Here is a 24050-nt window from a genome sequence, read left to right as displayed (position 1 = left end):
TCAATGATATCACCTTCCTTCTGTTACTATTTTTTTTTTTTTTTTATTTGGGGAGGGGGATGATAATAGAAAAGAATACACTTAAAAAATAATCATATATATATGTAAAATGGGTGCAAATACGCACTTGAAAGATATGTACACAAATGTTTCCCCTAAATAGGGTGTATGAGAGTGCAAACATATAAATGCGTAGGTGCTTATTATGCAAATGTCACTGTATGTATAGACATGTGACTGTTTTTCTATGTGCGCAGCCTCAAATTGATGTACCTTATTCAATTTCTTTTCTTTTTTTTTTTTTTTTTTTTTTGCTATGTTATGCACTTTAACTACTATAATTCATTATTATACATTTCCATTTTTCCATATGTTTCTTCGAAGCTGTGTTCAGCTTTTACAAATGATTATATTCTTCACGTTCTTTATTGCATGACATGTATATGTAGCTTATGAATTTTTATATGTACACACTTGCAATATGCTCATAATGAGGTATGTTTGTGATAATTCCTTTGTGTGAGAATAGTAATAAATACTTCATTTCTGCGTCATTTTTCCTCCTCTTTCCACTTTTTTAAAAAGTTTAAATAATGGATAATTTTTCCGGGCTCATTTTGATTTAACATCCTTCACTTTCCATTATCTTCAGCTGTGTTTTTATTGGGTAAAGACTCAAAAGTCTTAAATTTATAAATACCATACACATTTAAAGCACATGGGAAAAACAAAAAGGAAAATGCTGTGTATGGTTTGTATAAACTTCTCAGGTCCTTCATCATAGTAAAAAAGGTGTAACATAGGGCTCCCATTTTTTTCTTTTACTCTGTTCAATGCATAAATTTTATCATGCGCATATACTTTTTCATGTCACATTCATATGCAATTATTCGTAAATAGGACACCCTCGTGAAGCATATAAATACATGTATGTTTGTTTTTCTCCAGCAAATGTATATATATATGTATATTTTTATTTATTTAAATAAATATTTACTTCACTAAAAATGGAAAATTGTGCAATATAGCTTATTTTCTCCAATTTTTCTATCCAAAAGAGGGGTATGGTAATATTAACGCATTTGGTGATATTTTTCAACTGTTATCTTCCTCTTCTTCATGTGTAATATATTCGATGTTTCAGCTTGTTTAGTTATAAAATTGGAAAAATAATGAAAAGAAAGGCAGATTAAATTTAGTTGTGTTCAGTAAAAATTAAACATGAATACATAAAAATGGATACGCAGAAAAGAATAACATTAAATTGAAGTGATGCTAAATTAAATTGCATTCATAGTGCAGTATGGAAAAACTCGGAAACATCGCGCAGCACCTTCAACGCTAAGCTTGTGTTTTTTAAGAACTTTGAACGAACACATTTTACCCACCTCATTTATGTTGGAGGTGCAATATTGTGATGTGGAAAAAGCAATGGCAAACATTTAATATAAAAAGGGGTTTAAAAGGTTTTGAGGAAGAAGAAAAAAAAAGAAGCATCAAAAAAATGTGCCAAAAAAGTGCGCCAAAAAAGTGCGCCAAAAAAAATGCGCCAAAAAAAATGCGCCAAAAAAAATGCGCCAAAAAAAATGCGCCAAAAAAATGCGCCAAAAAAATGCACCAAAAAAAAGCACCAAAAAAAAGCATTAAAAAAAATGTTACACTTTTTTCAAAAGTGCTAAAAATTGTTCAAAGATGTTCATTGATCTACACCAGGATAAAACAAAACCAGCCCTACATGATACCAAAGTTTTTGATGTTTTTTTATATCCTTAACTAGCTTGTTTCCCTTATGTAGTATGCGAAAAAATGAATGAAACACCAACCCTTTTTTTGAAATGCTCTTAAATAATACACCACCATTTAAGAAGTGTTTACAATGTGTGCACTTTAATGTTGTCTTTCTTTTTAAACACAAAAAAAAAAACCTCTGCATATCCAAAAGATATACATCCTCCAATGGAATTTTTGAAAAGGCAACAAATGATAAAACTTCATCATTTAAGCACGAAAGGGAAAAATATAAAAAAAATGATGTGCAGAGGGTGAAAAATTTGCAATATTTTAAAAATGCAGAAGATAAGAAAAGTGTACATGAAATTATGGATGAAGATACATATTCTCGCAAAAAAGTGGAGGAAACACAAGGAATCTCATTCAGAGAAATGTTGGTTGAAGACCAAGGTATGTTTGCGGAAAAAAATGAGACTACAAACGGGCACATAACGTACAACTCAAAAGATCAAGTTAACGATGACATATATGAGAACTCGAAACAAATTAACAGCCTAGATGTCGAAGACGAATATCTGGGGGGTGATGACGAACCCCTGAGGGAAGAGGGAACTGAAGAATTTGAAGACGATTTGGATACATTGCTGTTTACAAATAATCTGAACTCCAGCTTAATTGGAAACCTTTGGCACGCCTCTGCCAATAGCGCATATAAGGAATCATGGAAAAAAAATTCAAAAATTACGAACGAAGGAAACAAAAATAAAGAAGGTGATTTACATATTTACCATGATGAGAAGAGAGAGATGAAGCATGTTAATATAAATACCACCGATATGGATGATAAAGGAAAACCAGAATACATAGACGAAAAGGACAAATCATTAGGAGGTAAAAGATATGAACAATACTATAGGTGGACAAATGATGATGTGAAGGAAGATAAAAAGGAAATTAATTACTGGAATCTACACCAACAGAAAGAAATAGAAAATGGGTCAATAAATAACTTCCATTTTGAGAAAAATATGGTGTTTCAAGGGGATAAAATGAATGAAGAATGTGAATATAATAAAAAAAATGACTTGAATTCATTTATCAACGAAATATGTAAGGAAGAACAAAAGGAAGTTGAAAAAATGAAACAGTTTTTTGAAAAAAATGAGAAACATTTAATGAAATTTAGAAATTCAACTTTATGTAAACTAAAAATATCAGAAGAATTACCAAAAAAATTCAAACACTTGAGCAAAGACACAAATGTATTTAATAATGAAAAAAGTAAAGAAGAACATTATAAGAAATTAATTAACGGATTAAATTATGATAATAGTCAAGAAGCTTATTATCGTAAAAAAAAAAAACAGAAAAATGTAAATTATGATCACATCGAAACTTTAAAAATATTAGATATTGATAGTGTACCTTGTGATGTATTAAATCAACTATTTGCTTATAAAATTGTGAAAAATTGTAGTGCTGAATTATGTCTAAAAATTATAAGTAGAATAGGAATGTATAGGGATAAATATTCTCAAGTTTCATATGAAAATATGATTAATTATTTAGGTAAAACGATTAATAGTAACAGTAATGCTGAAATAATCGCTCTATTTTCAAGGTGTTATGAGACAGTGAGTATCCCATTTTTAGTTAATTTTGTAAGAAAATATGCTACATTCTCCAGATCATTTATTGTTAGCATGTATGACAAATATTTTAAAAAAAGACTATTTGATTTTGTGCGATATGAAAATAATATGGGTATCCGAAAAATACCAAACATATTGACACATCCATATCATTTATCTTCATACATTAAACTGTTGGGAGAATGTTCTGCTAAAAAGGATATGTATATACAGTTAAAAATGAGGGGTCATATTCCCCACTCAGGTAATTATAATGACGAAAGAAAAATAAATCAAATTGATTGCTTAACGGGAGAAGTGAATTATCTATCAGGGGAGATGAATTACTTAACGGATGAAACGATTAACAACAAGAACAAAAAGATAACTATAATGGATGATAAAAAGAAATCAAAAAAAAAAAAAAATTATGTCCAAAGACCCAAAATGTATGACGTTATTTTATCAGCAGAGTACACAGGTCTCCCCATTGAGCACTTTATTGAAAAAGAAAAATTCATAAATGTTAATCCAGCACTGGAAAAGGAACTGCAACATAATAATCATAATTTGTTAAATAGTCCAGATAACATCGTATCCAATGGAGAACAAATAGAATGCGAGGAAGAAGTAAAATATATAGAGAATTTACTTATTCCGAAAAATGAAGAAAGACATGATACCATAGCAGACGTTAAACCCACATTTACAAATAATCGTGAATGTGTAGAACAACCCACGTATCAGATTAACAACGAAAATGAAAAAAATGAGGAAAGAAGTGAAAATATAAATTTTACTTTGGAGGAGGATTGCGACATTTACCTGTATAAAGGATTCAACAAATTAAACAAATCATCCCTAAAGTTACAAACAACATTAGTAAAATCGGATGATAATAACACAGATGAATTGGCTCTGTGTTTAAATCAAGGAGAACACTATGAAGAAATAGACAAAGAACAAAGTAATGAAGCCCTGTGGGAATTACCATGGAAAACCAGAAGAAAAAATTCCTTTTTTTTTAAAGGCCGTTTTTTTAAGATCCTTCCTGATAAAGGATGGTTAGAAATTAAGGATATATCAAATCAATACATTAGACCAAAAAGAAAAAGAACAAAACATTTTATCAGAAGAAAGAGAGTTTTACAAAAAAAAATTAAAATTAATTTACTTAAAAAATATATTTTAGAAAAATGAATAAAAAAAAAAAAAAAAAAAAATGTGTATAGTTAAAGGGGGTGGAGAAGGCGTGGGGGTACTTGATATTCTTCACAAATATGAGACGTTTGCGAGGAAAAACCTTTCCCGTTATCCTGAAGGAAAATGGAGTAAAGTGTTTGTTACCATGTATGCGCTTGTATATATGTAATTTTTTGCAGTTTATTTGTCTGTTCTGTGTTACGAGTGCATGAAAAAAAAAGAGAAGTACTTATATATATATATATATATATATATGTGTGTGCATGCTTACACATGCCAACGTGTGTACTTACCTACACAGTTTTGATGCCACGCCATTTTGACATCAGTCTTTTTATCTCAAACATTTCCCCATTTTCCAATTAAGACGCTTTTTCATAACACTACTCTTTTTGAATTTTCTTTTAAAAAACTAACATAACTTTTTTTTTTTTTTTTGTGATTCTTTTAATGATTAATTATAAAAATGTAAAATTTGGTATATCTTTTTTTTTTTTTTCCATAACCGGGTATGCCCCCGTTTAATGAATAAGTACAACGCATTTAGGGCGCATTTTTGTTCTATTGTGGTATTTATTTTTTTTACATAATTATGGTCTACACTTTTTGTTATGATTGTTAAAAAGGTGATAATAGGTCCTAATTGTCCATTATTTTTTCTACAAATAAGCAATTCACATGTTTTTTTTCCCTATCAAGGTGTGATATATGCAACCGTTTCTATAACATTCCTTTTTCCATTACTACACGTGATAAAATAAAAAGTCTAACTCAGCAGGTGCACGCTATTTCGGTATAAATGTCTCCTGGTACATATTTTATGGCAATATAATTTTGTAAAGATAAACAAAATTTCACAAAATTTTCAGTCTTCGTTAATCCTTAACGATTATATTTTCCTTTTTCAGGATTTTCATTTTGAAAAAAAACAGCCGCTGGGGATGTGCAGGAGGTTAGGGAGAGCATCCGTTCTACAAATGCATCGTTATGGTCATCTCTAAATGTTCTAAAACATAATGGCTCTAGGGATGCTTTTCTTAAATAGTTGTCCCAACCTTTCATTAGATTCCCACCATCAACATTACAATTTTTATGATATTCTATTTCAAGTCTTAAAATTTTTTCTTCCAAAGCTTTAATAGAATTTTCTAACTTTTTTTTGCATTTTATTATGTCACGTTTAACTTTATGTTTCATTTTAATTTGAAGAAAGCGTACAAGTAAAAATAACAAGTAAGATAAGGAAACAAAGTGGATACTTTTGCGTACTACATATAGCTGTTATAATTTTTAATCTCCTCACAAAACAATAACTATTTTTTTTTTTTTTCTTAAGGAATTTTATTCACGTATGAAAAGCCTTCGAATTTTAGGCTAAATATATACGAACATTGAATGCACATGTAAATGTGACTTATAATCATTTGTTCATAATAAATTTTATTTGACTTTTTTTTTTTTTTTTTTTTCTCTTATTTCTTTTGAAATATTTAAATAAAATTGTTTAATACTTTCACTAACTCATTGTAAATAAGTTGGATTTTTTTTTTTTTTTTTTTTTTTCTTTTTTTAAATACTTTTGAGTATATAGAAAATGGTTAAAAATATTAGGCGCATTTTTGTTAAATGCTTAAATTTGGAACAGTAAAATTGTGCTTTTTATTCCAAATGATTTACTGTGCTAAGACAAATTATTAAAATTCTTTTCTCTATTTTTAGCCTATCTTCCATATCAACTGAAAAAATTTGGAAACAGATTTCGTTACAGGGGAATACCCATTAACCATGGGGATTCTCCCCACATTTATTTTTTTATATACACATGACGGGTACATGCCAAAAGGAAATGCCTGCGTACATATATGTACATATATTTTAACCTCCACTCTGAGCATAATGCGAGCATATTTTTTTATGATAACTTTTGAGAATAAAATTATCCACCTTGTTTATTTTCTAAGTTTCTTCCTTGGCTTTTAATAATTGCTTAGTTACAAAACCTCTTCTGAATAATTCCCTATCACTTCAGAACATTGGAACATGTAATACACCTCACCACTGACACCAGTTCAGATTTTTATACACAACGTTTTATTTTCAACATACCCAACTTTTCTTAATTGGGGAATGAAAGGAGTAACAAAAATAAAAGAAATTTGCAAAAAAAAATTCATTTCAGTTTAGTAAAAATGGATTTGTTACATAATATGCTTTTCAGAGAACTCGTAAGGGAGATCCCCTGATGTCATTTGCAGTTTGTGCATATGTACCTAATATACATATATATACACATACATCTATATGCATATGTATATATAGGTATTAGTATAAATAATTATGTAAGAAAGTATGCACATCAAATACATTCGACACTTGATGTCTTATACTAGACAAAAAAAAAAAAAAAAAAAAAAACATAAAATAAAAAATAAAGCAAAATAAGGCAAAATGGAGCAAAAACGGGAAAAATAAGAGCAGTAATATTTCTTCTTATTGTTTTTATAAGGGTAGGCCATATATAACTACAGCAGAACCTGTCGTGTTTGGAAGGCGGCAAAATTGCTTGGCTTCTGCTAAAGCTTCTGTCATACTCAACCATGTATATTTTCGGTTCTGATTTATATTAAAAAGGTTCTGATTTAAAGTAATGTTGCAATGGTAATATTTTTGGAAATATTCAGAAAAAAAAATTTTTTTTTTTAAATATGTATATGCATCAAAATCGAGAGTGATGAAATTATCTCCAACGTCTATTAGTAGATCGTCATTATCTCCATCTCTCCAGTATTTACTTCCCCATTTTTCACCTTCGTTGTTCATATCTATTTCTGCATTCTCAAACGCCAGTAACATTTTTGCAAAATTACGAAAGTCAAATGTTGAAACATTTATCATTTGGACACTGCTGTAATTACTGTTGGAGGAAAATAGGGATGAAGAATTTGGTTGTGTCCATTTCCAGAAAAAGTTTTGAGTGAATCCATCAACTTCACCATCAGTGACATTCCATAAATTACCAAAAACAAAAATACATCCACCAACAATGTAGTCATATGGAGTACCCCATACATCCAAATCAAAACCATGGGACGAGAGCAAACCTGAACTACATCCAATTAAGAAAACACATGAGTTTATGCCATCATTTTTGTTAGTACTAAAATGGGAATGGTCATCAGCATCTTCCTCTTCATCTTCTATTTCTGTTTGTGTGTATAAAACGTCATTATCATTACTAGTGCCATGCATACAGGTGTCATTTTCAACACATTTACTCTTCATATCTTTTCCCATAGTACGTTTTTCTTTCTCAAAATAACACGAAGTTTTCCTTCTGTTTTCATTTTGTGTTAAAACATAATTTTCTTTTTTATTCGTCTTCCTCCTACTACATTTCACAGTATTCGTATAATGATTTTTTTCTTTTTCTAAAATTCCTTCTTTTTTTTCTTCGTCATTTTTTGCGTCTTCCAAAAGTGCATTGCTATAACTTAAAATTGCATTTTGAATTATTTCCTTTTTTATGTACTGTTCTCCCCCTTGATGCCCACAATAAAGATACAAATCATCACAGCATAAATGTTTCAATAACGTTTTTTCACATGGTACTTTTCCAAAATAGCCATTCCAATTTTTATACTTATACTTTTCTTTATTTTTAAAATATATGAATGGATATGTTGCATCTTCTGTTCTTTTTAAATCTCCATTTGGATTAATCACAAAAAAAATGTTACTCTTTTTAGGATCTATTAATCTGGAACTTTTCATATAATAAGGAACATATTTTACATATTTAATTTTAGACATTTTTGAATGATGCTCTGGATCCGCTGAATAGCTTCTTCTTTTTCTCTCTTTTTTATCACATTCTACATATGAACTTAAAAAAAATTTTTCTTCATCAAAGTAGGCTTCCGATTCGCTTACACTTTTTTTTTTTTTTTTTTTTTTTAAACAAAAAAGGCTGTATTCATTGTTATTACTATAACTCATAATGTTGTGAATATTCATTGATCTCCTAGCATTCATAAATATTTTTCTCAATTCGTCTTCATCTTGAATTAGTTCTACTGATGAAGCAGATTCTGATGAGGATGGTGGAGGAGAGTGACAAAAAGCAAGGGAATGGTTGGAGGGACATGAAGAACGTGAAAACATATTTTTAACGCTCCTTCGTTTATTAGCAGAATGTAATAATCCCAATTTGCATTTCCCTTCTTTCTTTGATCCATCATACAAAGTCTTTCTTTCACTTTTTCTGTTTACTTTGTCTTTTCCATTAAATTCATCTTCATCGAATAATAAAGAACTTGTACCTTTTTTATTGCTACTATTATTATTGAATGGGTTTAAGAATGATTGCTCAATGGAGGTACTTTTTCGTGAATTTTTTTTATTTCTCACTTTCCCATGAAGTTTCTTTGTAATTTTGCTTTGGTTCTCCTTTTTATTTAAGTTTTCAATTTCTCCAGCTCCAGATTCTCCATTAGTAATTTCACCAATGGAGTTTCTCTTTTCATTATGTCCTTTTGCTTTATTGTTTGAAACGATCAAGCTGTATCTCCCCCTCCCAATTGAATGTGCTATTCGTGAACCATAATTAATATCTACTTCTCCTGAAATATTCATAGTTTCATACTCAGATGGAACTAGTGTTGTCCTCAAATGTGTTCTTCCAGATTTACAAGAATCTATTTTGGATGTTAATTTACGACGATCATAATTTTCAAGGAATGCTTTTACATGACTTAAATTAGGATCGCGTTGATAATTGTCGCTATTATTATCAGCATTCATGGAATCATATGCACGCTGTCCAACATTATAAGACAATTTATTTTCTTTGTTTTCAGAAATGTTTTTATGTTCCCATTTTGCATTATGCATTTGGGAAATAGTGCAATCATTAGTAGTATTTTGCAAAATATGTTCATTTTTTTTCTTATCTTCGAAATTTTGAGAATCTATCAAATTAGTTCTGTTCATTTGAATACTTTTCCTTTGGAACACGCTTTTGCAAAAATCAGTCTTCCAATTTTCCGAACATTCCTGTTTTGTGTGCTCCAACATGCGAATACTATCACGTTTGTTATCATAATTGTTAACTTGGACATTGGTTCCACCTTCATTTTCATCCATTTCATTTTCTTCTACTTCTTTCACTACTTCCTCCTCTTCGTCCATCTCTTGTTGAGCATGATTCGAAAACGGATCTCCCTTTCGCTTCTTCTCTTCCATTTTAATTTTATTCAAAACCCTCTCATATAAATAAGCAGTGACAGTTCTGTGTACCCCTCTCACTAGGTAGGAATCTTTTAAGGGTTCTAGATTTTCAAAGGGAAGTCTATTTAAATTGTTATGTATATAAATAACAACAGGATTTTTTCTTATTCGTTTATTTTCCACGCTTCTCACATACGTATATCTTTCACGATCCATTGCATCCTCTACTATAGTACATTTGATAATATCAGTAACAAAAGAATGAGTGATGATATTGAAGCAGTTAAATATGTCCTTCGGGTGGATATGGTTATTTTCAAATATGTCTATTAATATGTTATACAAATACATTCTTAATTTTAAGAAAGAACATTTTAATACCCCCTTATCACATTTCTTTTTTAGATCCAAATATTTTAAATAAATGCTTTCTTCTCCTTTTTTCTCTTCTTCTTTTCCCTCGTTTTGTTCCTCATCATCTTGTTTCTGCAGATGATTCAAATTTAACGTCCCTGCTACTGTAATTCTTTTTTTATTTTTTTTCTGTTTTATTATAATGTCATTTTCGATTTTATTCTTCGACTGTTCAGTATTATTTCCTTTTAGTGGGCTCAAATAAGAGTACATTGTTGAGCCTACCTTTTTTTCATCTTTTTTTTTCTTTTCTTTTTCATTTATTGAAAGATTTTTTCCATATATATTTAAAACACTGTTTCTTTTTTCACTAACAAGGTTAATAGTCCTTCTTCTTCCTTTTTTCTTTTCATTATATTCGTAATTACTACTACTGTTTTTATCCTTAATGAGTATACTATTCTCATAGCTAGATTCATTCCACCCTTTTGGTATAACAATCTTGTACTGATTGTCGATACTTGAGATGGCTTCTATATTTTCAGATTTTTCTCCTCCTCCTTGTATGTTGCTATATTTTTTATTATGAACACTATAGTTACTATTCTGTATTTCATCCTTTGTATTGTCGTGAGTGTTATACGAAATAGTCATTCTCTTTTTTCCTTCACTTGATAAATTGATATTTGACGAATATATCTGGCTTGCTGTGCTGCTTTTTCTTTTGTATTTTTTATTTTGATCTAAAAGTAAAATAGTTTCAATGTCCTTATTAATGAAAGGTAAATAGGAGGTTACAACATTTTTGTCCATGTTGATCAAATTCTTTGGAACTGTTATATTCTCATGACTATGGTTTGATTGGTTCTTTGATTGTTTATGATTTGTCTTGTGCATAATATTGCTACTGTTTGTGCTACCGATAGAGGTAAGAATGGTTCTTCCCTTGAAGTTTTCCATACTGCTGTTTATCCGGTTTACAGAAATTTCGCATAACCTGAGGTACTTTCTTTTTACATGTGTAATTTGCACATTACAGTTTTTCAAAACGATGGAAAAAACAGTCAAGTTTAGGAGAATGTTAATATAATTAACATCATCCCAATGTTTCAAAGGTAGAAAAAAACCTTCCCATTTGTTAATCCATGATATGATATTTAACATATTTGAGTAATAATATAAAACCACGAATAGATCAAAATTTGTTTGCAAGTAATATTTTTGATTATTAACAAGTGATAATGTATTATATGCACTGTTCATATTATATGTATTGCTTTTTTCCATGGACATAGAGTTATCAATTCCGATACTATTCATAAGTTTGGTATCTTTGTTCAGTTCAATTGTTCTCCTTATATTTAAAGAAATCAAAGGGATAGACATTAATTTATGTATAGAAAATCCGAATACATTAGATATGTCCAAATTTAATATCCTCAAATGTTGTTCTAATGTGTATCTATTGTTCCACCACAAATCTATGAATATTTTTAAATTACTTCTGTTCCGGTCCACATTTTTAGATTCATGTAAAATTTCGCACATTATCTTTATCATATGCTGATACTGCTTTAAAATTTTTTCTAATTTTTTTATATAATTCCATTTTTCTTTAAATGTGAATTTTTCTATATTCAGGTGCACTTTGTCTACATGAAAATAATCGTGCGTTTTTCTGTTAATGCAGTTATTTGCACTTTTGTATAGGCATAAAAAAAAACGTACAAGTTCGATCTCATTTTCAGTTTTGTTTTTATCACCGGATAGAAGTGGTGCGATATAACTGTTTACCATTGTATTCATAGTCTTATCCGTTTTGTTATTTTGAGTGGGTGTTCCTAATGTGTTTTCCAACATACATGTGAAAAATATGTTTCCTAAATATTCGTTACGTAACTCTTCATTTACATTTTTTGCATTTTTCAAATATATCTCATCGTAGATGATTGCTTTATTTTTTTCGTCCTTCATCTCGGCTTCATTTTTTTGAGTGATGGTGTCATCCTTAATTTCTTCCTCTCCCCGTTTGATAGTAGTGCATGTGTCATTTGTTATATATGATGATGGTGATAAAGGTCTCTTGTAGCAATTTAAATGGTTCTTATTTTTTTCATTAATGCAGGAATGGCTCATTAATTTTTTATACTTCGTTGCATTTATTTTCTGTGTGCACCTGAAATAATTATCTACATTTTCACTTAAATATGACATTGTGTTTCTTTCATTCATGTTTAGGTTTTCCCTATGATGTAGCAACTTTTTATATATATCTTCATCCTTTAGCATGTGAAGAAGATTATTCATTTTTTCATAGAAATTGAAACACTTTGTTTCTCCTTCAATGGAGAATATTTGTTTTTTTTCATAACTTTCGGAACAATTTCCTACTTTCTTATCTCTTGATTTATTTTCTTCATTTGAATGTTCCATGTATGATGATTCCTCTTCGCTTATTTTCCCTTCTTTAATAATCCTAATTAATACAAATAGGAAATTTTTGAAACATCGAGAAATGTAAAGATCACATTTGTCATGACTCATCGATACTATAGCGTAATCCCAATAAAAACAAAACTCACTAAAATTCGTTTCACATATATATTCATATTTCCTTATAATGTCTATATTTAAGTCTTCATGGGCATGCTTTCTATAATAATTTTTTTGGCTTATTTCTTGGTCTATGTTATTTTTAATAGTGTAAAATATTAATTCATCTGTGTAGAGATGAAGTAAGGATAGAAGCTTTCTGAAGTAGAACTTAAGAAGATTCACTTGGATCTGCTTTTCAATCTTAGCATTTTCAAGGTTATGATTATCTGTTAAATCATTAGCATTCTCACTACGTTGCAAATTTTTTTTTTCTTCTCCATATGCCTCAATTATCTGCAGTATAATTAAATTATTTTTTATATTCTCTATAAAAAAATAGACAAAGTCTAAGAAAAATTGAGCAACTTTTCTCATTTCATGCACAAATGTTTTCTTGCATGTGTTATAGAGAAGCAACGATAAATATAGTAAAATAGTTTGAAAATAGTAAATGGATGAATTATTTTGATTTCCTCCTTGTATAATAATTTTTATTAAAAATTCATACATTTTGTGCTTACATACATTTCTTAGTTCTTTCGTTTTATAATCTTTCATATTTACTAAAAATTCATAGCACACAGTTAGAACCTCTAAATAACTACAATTTTTTGTTGGGTACAAAAATATTTCTACAAAATTAATGAACAACATTTTGTCAAAATTATTTGTTTTATTAAAATGATCATCCTTTTTATTTATATTCTTTGTTATGTTTGTACAACCGATAGGGTTTGTTTCATCATTGGTGTAATTCTCTGATGTGGAGTTATTCTCGTTCTTCTTACTCTGTGATAGTAAGTCTAAATATTCATCATAATTCTTATTTCCAGGGAAATAGTTGGCACATAACTCACTTATGATTCGATTTGAAAAATTGAAAAAATGAAAAAGTTTCAAGAACAAAAAAAAAAAGATATTACTAGAGCAATCATTAGCTGAGGAGTTAAGAAACTGCTGTTTTTTGATGGTATAAATACAGTCATCACAAAAAATATTTTTTATTTTTAAAAATATTAAATTCATGTAATATAACAATATTTTGATAAAATAGGAATTCATTTTTTTACAGTTCAATATAAATAATCTATTGTTAATATAGTTTTCTATATAAGTTAAATTTATTTCAAAGTCATAATTTAAATATAAATAATTCAGAACTGCAATGTCGTTAATCTTGAATGAATAATGGTTCCTTCTATAATTGTTAGTATATAAATTATTAGCATTGTGGGTGTAATTCTCATTATATTCATTTTCTTTCTCATTTTTACCTTGGTATATCTCCCCTTTTTCCACCTTAAATGATTTATCCTTTTCATTCCATATTGAATTCTCCACGGTTAATAAATTATAGTGGCAACAAGAACATTCATATCTAGCAAAATCAAGACTCGTTATATCACGCATGACGTGTGATGTTATAAGATCCTCAACTGGTTCTTCACTGTCTAGCTCAATATTGAATAAATCTGTGTCTAAGTTACTTAGGATAAATAATTTTTCTAAGAAGAAATTAAAAAATGTTTGCTCCTTTTTTTCATTACATTTGTTAAAACATGTTAAAAAGTCTTTTTCAAAATCTTTTATTTTGTAAGTATTTTCATTTTTGTTCATACAATTCGGAGTCATCTGAATTCCTCGTTCACCTTTTTCTTTCAGAGTATCACTTATAGATTTTTCTTCCCTTAGATTGACGATTCCATTGTCCTTATTATTTATGATAGTGTTTCCTTTGAAATTACCAGCATTCTCATGCAGGGTCGATGAATCCTTGGACTTTTTTGGTCGCACCGTGCTTTTTGAAAAATGGTTTGCTACCTTTTTTGTAAAAATGATTAGGGAGAGTACATATAATATTTCCCTCCTATGTTTCGTGCATAGTATAAACATATGGTCTGGATTTTTCACTAAAAAAATTAAGTACGCCATAAATTGAGTTAATAATTTTCTATACATGTAAATGTGTCTCTTGGTTAAATATGTATTAAGAGGTGTTTTTACATAATCAATGTTCATAAAATCAACATCTTCATATATTTTAAAATCGTTAACGTCTTTTACAGTTTTGTCCTTTCCACTTTTCAGTTCAATGTCTTGATCTAAAATTTTTTTATCATTTAAACTTAATTCGTTGTTTAAATTTTCAAAAAATATTTCCTCTTGGGTTAACAATTCAATTCTTTCCTTTCCACACTTTAAAATGATATTTGTTAAAAGAATGTAGCTGTGAACTATTTCTGGTAAATAAATCAAATCACTTATAAATAAAATGTTCTTTTTTAAATAATAATAACTAAGAAAAAAGTTATTCATTTTATGCATAATCTTTGAAATCTTTTTGTGATATGTATATACAAATTTTAAGTGATAAAGCATGTCTTTGTTCAAAAACATATTACAGAAAAGATTTTCTAAATTCAGAAGAATAGCTTTATTTGTTAGTTTATTATTTTCTTTTCCATCTTCTGATTTTTTTATTTTTGTGAACATATCTATGTAAAACAAGTGTGTAGGATGTTCAAATTTTAGGGAAAAAAAATCTGAAGTTATGTTAAAAAATGAAAAATATTTCGCCATTGTAAATTTCATAAGTGTTACTATGGAAATTATGTACGAATTGGTAAACAACAGCAGGCTAATATATTTCCTTTTTTTCTTATATAAACAATTTATCATATTAAAATATAGGCAAATATTATTCTTAAAAAAATTTTTACTATCGCTTTCATATTTTTTCTCTATGCTCCTTAATTTGGAAACACATTCCTTCAGAGCATGTTTCTCATGACGAAATAGGTAGGAAAATTTTGACAAAAATTGTGCCTCTTCTCTGTCACATCCATCATTCATATTGCTAATTCTGGAACAATCTCTACGTATCCTATTTATAATTACACATTTGTGCCTTTTTTCCATGCCTGAAACCACAACACCGTTAGAACAATCTAAAGCAACAGGGGGTTCACTTGAGGTATTTTTTGAACATTGCACTGTGGCGTTAATTCTTTTCATTTTCTTCATTCTTTCAAATTCCTTCTTGTACCTTTTTGCGCGTACATGAGCTTGAAGCTTCAAGTTTATTAGATCTAAGTGGAAATTATCGAAGAAAAAGTTGGATGTGTATAAATTATCCAGGCAATATTGCTGACAAAATTTCTGAACGTATTCATAAAAATCTACATAATAATTATACAAATTATTAGCACAGTTTAGAAAAATAATATTCTGCATATTTTTATGTATTTTTTCTGAACATAAAAATGAGAGATAAAATATGGAAATACAAACGATTAGCAATTGCACGTAATTATGCAAATTGTTGTATATTTCATTTAGATTATCATCATTCATGTTTGACACTATTTTGTTATAAATTTCATTCAGTATATATCTTCTTCTCGACTTAGCATTTTCTCTCATTATATCATTATCATAATATTTTTCTTTTTGGATTTTCCTCGCCCCGTTCATACTGCTTTGATCAGGTGTGACTTTATTTATGTTTTTCTCTTTTTTATTACACCCCTCTTTTTCTTTCCTGACATTAGTAGATTTATTTTGCTCATTATTCTCATAATAGTCTGTACTTCTACAACCTTGCTGTTCATATTCATACTTCCCGTTAAATATATAAATCAGCCAAAACCTGGATGTAAACATAAGACATAATATCAAAATTTTTAGGCAATAGTGATACATTTTGTAGAAAAAGGATATTTTGTATATTTCGCTGAAGTATGCAATAATTTTTATATCAGTAAATGTTATAATCATGTCAGCAAATTTGGGATTTTCAAATATATTACTGTGGTATATTTCATATATGTTATTCAGAATTTCAAAAATGAGATATGTGTTCTTCATCAAATCCTTTTCTGTATACATTTGGAAAGGGTAGTTGTAAAAAAATTCGTTCTTGTTCTTAGTCACATCTTCGATAAGTGGAACATTCACATGGCTACAAAAGCTGCTACATATTTTGCTATTGAATTTATCGAATTTGTTTTGAAAAGCACATATAATATAATGAAAGGATAATTTATTCCTATCTATATCATACTCATTGAAGTGAAAGTATAGAACAATATAGTAAAGATATACCAAATAATTATCCATATACTTGATCATTTTAACATATTTATCTTTTAAGTTCGTTAAATAATTTCTGTTAACAGTCAATGAACTGGTGAAGGCGCTTTTTTTTCTTCCTTTTCCCAAACCGCTTTTTTCAAAATTGAGTGGATGAAATAATTTCAATCTGAAGTTATAAATGTTGCAAAAGATGTACGATATATGTTCGTTTCCTCTGTACCTTTTTTTCCCTTGTGTGTCAACTCCTGTGATTTTTACCACATTAATGTCATTTTTTTCAGTTTTGTTAAAATTAAAGGAACTATTGTAATACTGTTGGGATGCTGTGTCTTCCTTTGGATATTCGGCACATATGGAAAAAAAAGACGACATAGAATGATCAATTAGTTGAACATAGCTGCTGCAGATTTTTTCTTTCAAAATGCCGTTCATGTGAAAAACGGAGAGTATGTCATCATAATGTCTAGAAAGTTTTTTTTCTTCCATCTTTTCTTCAGTAGTAATGTTTTTCTTGCTCTTAAAATGGTTTTGGTTACACGTCAAAACGAACATGTGGTAATATAACTTGTATAAATAGTACAAATTATTTAGATAAGAAAACCTTTTTAATACACTTACATTCTTATATATATAATTATAAAAAATTTCAATTTTTATTACATAATAACAATTTTTTAACGCATTTCTATATAAATAATCGACGTCCATTCCTTCTATCTTTTCTAAAATAAATTCTAAAAATATATAATCTACGTTATTCGTGTAATTTGTATACTCTATTAAGGTAAAACTAGATTGGGATAAACTTGATGTACTGGAGTTGCTTTTACAACTCTCTTCGGAATTTTGATCAATAAAATCATTTAATTTTTTTGTCTTCGTCTGTGATGCCTGATGTTGTAAAGTGTTAGGTCCTTCTTCTTCTTCGGGTTCTCTCCAGTGGTCATATTCTAGTCCCTTCTTCTCTGCATTTATGAACTCAACGAGATCAAAAAAATCTCTGTTATTTTTAAAGCATTCTAAATAGAGGTTAGTAATGTTTTCTTTTAAAATCATTTCATACTTTTGCGAACACACATTTTTAAAGAAAACAAAAAAACAACATGATCTACAAAAAATAAAATTAAGTTGTATATATGTAACTAGCAATTCGTCAATGTCCATCATAATAACTTTTTTATTCTTGTTTTGGGTTTTTCTTTTCTCTGTATTGTTTAATTTATGTGGAGATAATCTATCATTTTGCATATTTATGAAACAATTTTCAATCTGACAAATGCCACTTTTTAATTTATTTACTACGTCATCATCTCCATGGTTAGAGTTTGTAATTTTTTGAAAATTGAAAATATTAAAATATTCTAAATGATTTGAGGTACTCACCAAATTCAAAATATCAATACATAATTTGTTAAAAAAAAAACAGAAGAATTGAAAAAAAAAAATAAATTTTTTTGTGACGTATTTAGACATGTGTTCATAAAATATTAAGAAAAGCAATATGTTTATATGTACTAATAACAAATTGTCTATCATTTTCATTTTTTTGTTCCTTCCTATGTTCATGTTGACACATGTAAAATAAAAATAATTCTTCCATTCTTCGTTACTAAAAAAGTTGTTATAAATTTTGTTATAACCTAATTTTAACATATCATCATTGTTATAACTATTTTTATAGTACAATAATTTTTTTTTAATTTTTTTGCTTAAATAAAAGACCTTAGATTTAGTATATAAATTAAAAATATGTCTAATAACAGCACAATTTTGAGTATTAATCTTTATATTATTAAAATATACTTGTTGGTAGTAATTGTAAATATGCGAGATGGACGACCGTAAGTACTCTTTGGTGTTATAATCACATTTGTGTACAATATTATTGAAAACATTTTCAACAATTATTATTACTTTTTTATAACCCTTCTTTTCAAAATAGTGAAAAACTTCTAAATCGACAATAATAAATAGCAAATAAATGTGTGGTATGTAATAATTACTCAAATATGTTTTTCGAAAATTGTTCTTGTCCTTATTTTCCTCATTTTGTGTGTTGTCATAATTATGCTTCGGAGTCACATTAGCATTTTCATCTGCAAATTCATTTTCCCCCAAATCATATTTTATCCTTTTGTCTATTTTATCTTCCATGTGCTTATTATCCTGAAAAATACACTTTTTTGTTGTAGATTGTGAACAATTATTACTTTTCCCAAAACAGTCCAAAGTTAAGAAATGTTCATCAATATTCGTTTTTCTTTTCTTCCTATTTGTGTTATTTAAAAATACAGGAATTAAACCTCCTATACTTACTCTCTTTTTTTTATTTATACTTTGTAAATCGTTATTAATGTTTTCAACGTAGTCTGATGGGTTAATATAGACAGAATCATCATGGATATTATCCAATTTGTGTACACTACCTTGACTTTTTTCACATAACTCACTCTCGGGCTTATTTAAAAATTTGAGAGGACTTATAGAATTCATGTATACATTTTCACTATTAAATTTCTGTTCCTCCTCTTTTTTCACATTTTCATAATTATCATTAATCAAAAATTCGTAAAAATCATATAGTTTTATTGTTGTGTCTATATTTATTGGGTTAAATGGTAGGCTAATAAATTTTGTATAAATATATTTTAAAATATTCAGTAGGAATAAAAATCCTTTATCTTTTTTTATAAACTTTATTATTTTAATTGTTGTATTGTAAAATAACTCAAAAAAAGTGTACTTCATTTTATTTAAAACTTCTGCTGGTATTTCCAAGAACATTTCCCACACTGATACAATATTTATGACAACCATAAAGATGTTGAGATATACAGTTTCTATAAATTCATCTTGATCTGAAAGGAAAAGGAGACTCTCTTTTTTGCTATCATGATCTTTTAGAATGTTATAAATTTCTTCACGGCATAGTTGTGTTTGCACTGACGGGGTGATGGCAGAAGTAATGGTGGAAGATATTGCATTAGTTGAAGAAGAATAATTACGAAAATTTCCATCTGTATTATTCTTATTTAATAGATTAGAAGAAAAATGGAATACATTTTTAAGCTTTCTTAACTTTTCAATATCTTGGTCTAATATAAAACTGATATATTTATCGAAAATGTTGTAAGACATTATTATCAAATTCAAGTCATATATCTGTTTCAACATATCATCATAATTTAGTTTAACACAGATGTATGAGAAAAAACTTGCACTCAGAAGGCATACTCGTAAAAAATTAACAAATATATTTTTACACACATAAATATTAAAGTTAGCTACAAAATCTTGATTAGTTTTAAAATGAGTAAGCATACTGTCTGTAATTAGTATGCACCTTTTAATGGATAAAACAATACTATGACATACACTTTTAAAATCTATGTTTGTTATGTTCAACTTCTTCTTACTGATTCGAAGGATAGAATTTTCAAATATTGGCATGTCTTTTTTTTCTCTCTTCCCATTTGATGTGCTCAGTTTTTGACGCTTTATTCCTCCTGAAGATTCTCTCTTACTGTAGATTCTTAACCCCTTTGGGGGGGTGTAACTGGGTTCACTTTCTTCGTAATCTGCTTCGTCATAATATGTTTGATCATCATCTGATTGATCATCATCTGATTGATCATCATCTGATTGATCATCATCTGATTGATCATCATCTGATTGATCTTCATCTGATTGATCTTCATCTGATGAGTCTTCATCTGATTGTCCTTCATCTGATGGGTCTTCATATGATTGGTCTTCATCTAATTGTTCTTCATCGGATTGCACCCCATCCGATTGCCCTTCATTCGATTGTATGTTGTCTATCTGTTCATGGCCTCTCCCCTTTTGACATATTTTATCATGACCTTCCAAAGCCATGATATAATCTACCCCAACTTGATTTCTTCCAAACTCGTACATACTTTTTCTTTTGATTTGTGAATTAAAAGATTTTCCTTGAATAGCATCAATGGCATGTGCATCGTAATGCCTACGATGTAAATTAATACCCATGATGCTTTTTCTTGTCGATACTTTTTTTAGTCCAGTTTGATCAATTTCATTTTTCAAAATAATGTACTTCAAAGGGGAATGATATGGCTTCATTAGCTTTATTAATTTTTTACTTTTATAATTTTTTTTTTCCTTTAAATTAGAGATATATTTTTTTAAAACTAAATCATAATGATTTTCGTTATAATCAATATTTAATAAATGAGAAAAAAAGGAGACAAAATTTTCATTGTTCTTGTTAATGGTATAAATGTATTTTCTAAATATATTCTTATCATTTTCAAGCAACATTTTGATAATATCTAAATTGGAATAAAACATATTCATTTTATTTATTTTGATAATAATACAAGAATATATGTCATAACTATTTGCATATTGGTTGGCGTAGTTATCCGTGTCTAAATGGAACTTTGTCCTGCTACTAGAATGAGACAACCTTTTCTTTGTAATCCCTTCAACAAATTCGTCTATGGTTAGGATGATGTATAAGCATTCTTGAATTTTTTGGTATATTTTTTCCAGTGTTATAAATTCATATTTTAACTTATTCTGACACCCACTGTTAATTTTGGAACTACGACTGCTATTATTATTGGCATACACTTTTTTCCTTTTCTGCATATCTAATTCTGAACTTTTTTGCATGTAAACCCTTTTGAAGTATTTATAAATATAAGTAATTATTGCAATTAGGGTTAGGTTATTATAGTTGTTTTGCAAAATATACTTCTTTATGCTGTTATTTATGTTGCATATCAATTTTGACAGAAGATAAAATATATAAGAAATGGCCTTAAAAAGGACTTCCTCATTTAATGTTCTTGAATTCACTAAATTGTTGATGTAGGAATGACTAAATTTTAGCACCTCTTTTAAATATATTTGTGAAATGAAGGGAAAGGAATGTTCTTTTTTATTTTCCAAACGAGTTGACCATTCTCTATTTTTTAATAAAATTTTTTCTTCAAATAAAAAAAAACTTAAAGTATACTTTAAAATTTTTAAGGTATAATTCACATTTTTGGTGTCTATGGCATATATTTTCTTTAATTCATCAAAAAAGGTATTCCATAATATTTTTTTATTATTCATATTATTATTTGAAAAAATGCATTCATTATTTGTGAACTTTTTCTTCATTTTAGTGTTGGCTTGTTCTTGTAATATGTAAGGTGTAGAACAACTGGAATTAATTGTCACAATTTTTGTTTCTTTTTTTGTACTACCTATTTCACTGTTCGCTTCTGCTATTTGGACATAGTAAAGGATTTCAAAAAAATGAAAATGTGAAAATAAAGATTCCATGTTAAGTGAACTTAGGAAGGGAAAAAATGCGCTAAAGTCGTAAACGCTTATTTTAAATAAATTTTTCATAAAGTTTAAAAATATATTATATGTGTTATTAATTGAAAACATACATAAACTTAAAAAGGTGGAATGTATGTTTTTGAAATTTTGACATTTCGTTATGAACACAAATGATTTTTCTTCCTTTGTAGGATTTAACTTCCTTTTATCTATATTGTGTATATCATATTTGCTTTCTCCAATGGGCAAGTTTTCCCCTTCAGAATAACTTACCCAAAGATAGTTATATAAATTCTGACTATTCGTAATTGTATATACATATTCCTCCTCATTTGACGATAAAACATTCTTCTCTTCCTTTCTCTTTTGTATAGATTCATTCTGGAAAAAGACAAAATCATTTTCTTTTGAAATCGTTTTAATAAAATAGATATTTTCGTTGATAATTATTTTATTCAATTCTGATATCACATTTTTTGTATGAAAACCTACTTCTTTTTCACTTAGATTTTTCACTATAAAGGTAATTTTTTTTTTTTTTTTTTTGTCTTTCATATAAAAATAAATCAATATAATGTACATGTTCATAAAAAAGGAACACCTAACAAGACTTAAATTAAACAGCAAATCAACGAACTTATAATAGTAGTAGAATATTAAAACTCGTTTGTCATCATTTGAAAGAAAAATCCACATATATGTAATATACCTCAGAATAAGAAATAAAAAATCTAAATATCTTATATTATTAGATATGGATATTTTATTAAGCAAAGATTCGAACATATAAAATAGGTATTTATGTACATTCTTGTCTTTATATGTTTCTACTAGTTCGTCCAATGTTAGAACTTCCAAGTCACTCTCCTTACTAAATAATTCAAAAAAATTTTTATACACCTTTTCATTCTTAATTTTTTCACTTGTCTTATCATTTCCATTCTTATCCACACTTTTATATTCTGCATCTATGTTTCTCAAAACGTCGCACACTATCTTGTCAAGCTTCTTATACATGTCAGACTCTTTTTTTATCATTTTTTCTTTTGCATATAACAGCTTTCGTTTCTGTCTCTTTTCGATCGATTTCTAATCCACTTTGTTTTTTTTGATCGACTACTGAGTTTGATCAGTTTAATCAATTTAATCAGCTTGTTTAACGTTTTTTTTTCCTTTTTTATTTTACCCTTTTTGCATTAATCTATTTTAGATCCTAATTTTTTGTTGACCATTTTTCCCTAAGCGAATGCTTAAAAATTATATACGAAGAAAAAAAAAAAAAAAAAAAAAAAACCGAGTAACATCGACTTTTTTTGACATTAGGAATAATTACAGCTCTATAAAGTGAACCCGGCGTAAAGAACCCTCTCAATGTGTTCCAAAGTTTTCCTTCATATATCCATTTCTTAATTGATTAGCTATTTTGTTTTTTCCGTTTTTACTATGTTTATTTTATTTTATTATATTTTATTTTTTATTTCTTTTGTCTTATTTCTAGTTTTAGGGAAACACAAATCATTGAGCTGGGAAATGCAAGAAAAACAGAATAAGCTAGATGCATAAAATAAGCTAATAATATGTCACATTTAAAAAAATGCAAGGGATGTCGTCCCATGGATAAATATTTGAGCTCATTGTAGTAAAATTAAAAATAACATTGACTCTACAGTATTGTATATTAATAATGTTTATCCTATTTTTTGGGATCTCCTCACAAAAAGATTTTTCAGTGTTTTTTGCATATTTCCTTTATCACATCTTGTAAAGAAAAAAAAAAAAAAAAAAAAAAAAAAGGTAATGAAATAATATGTTAAGTGTCCGCATATGTGTAATTTTTTCAAAATTCTATGTAATTCCATTAATCTTACACACATAGTATATACATATGTATGC

At 28.1% G+C, this 24050-nt stretch overlaps 3 protein-coding genes across 3 annotated transcripts; 1 reads left to right on the top strand and 2 right to left on the bottom strand.

Moving 5' to 3' along the window:
* Positions 1-1835: 1835 nt before the first annotated feature.
* PGO_143010 (conserved Plasmodium protein, unknown function) lies at positions 1836-4562 on the top strand (the record flags this gene model as incomplete). The annotated part of the gene is made up of 1 exon (XM_028690292.1): positions 1836-4562. The coding sequence occupies one exon, from the start codon at positions 1836-1838 to the stop codon at positions 4560-4562; it is 2727 nt and encodes a 908-aa protein (XP_028546093.1).
* Positions 4563-5447: 885 nt separating this feature from the next.
* On the bottom strand, positions 5448-5762 carry PGO_143000 (histone acetyltransferase subunit NuA4; the record flags this gene model as incomplete). Its single annotated transcript, XM_028690291.1, has 1 exon — positions 5448-5762. One exon carries the CDS (start codon positions 5760-5762, stop codon positions 5448-5450), a length of 315 nt encoding a protein of 104 aa, XP_028546092.1.
* A 1302-nt stretch (positions 5763-7064) lies between these two features.
* On the bottom strand, positions 7065-23195 carry PGO_142990 (hypothetical protein, conserved; the record flags this gene model as incomplete). Its single annotated transcript, XM_028690290.1, has 1 exon — positions 7065-23195. One exon carries the CDS (start codon positions 23193-23195, stop codon positions 7065-7067), a length of 16131 nt encoding a protein of 5376 aa, XP_028546091.1.
* Positions 23196-24050: the final 855 nt, after the last annotated feature.

Source organism: Plasmodium gonderi (assembly GCF_002157705.1).
Source record: "Plasmodium gonderi DNA, contig: Chr14, whole genome shotgun sequence".
NCBI lineage: Eukaryota > Apicomplexa > Aconoidasida > Haemosporida > Plasmodiidae > Plasmodium > Plasmodium gonderi.
This window is presented reverse-complemented; position numbering and strand designations above follow the sequence as displayed.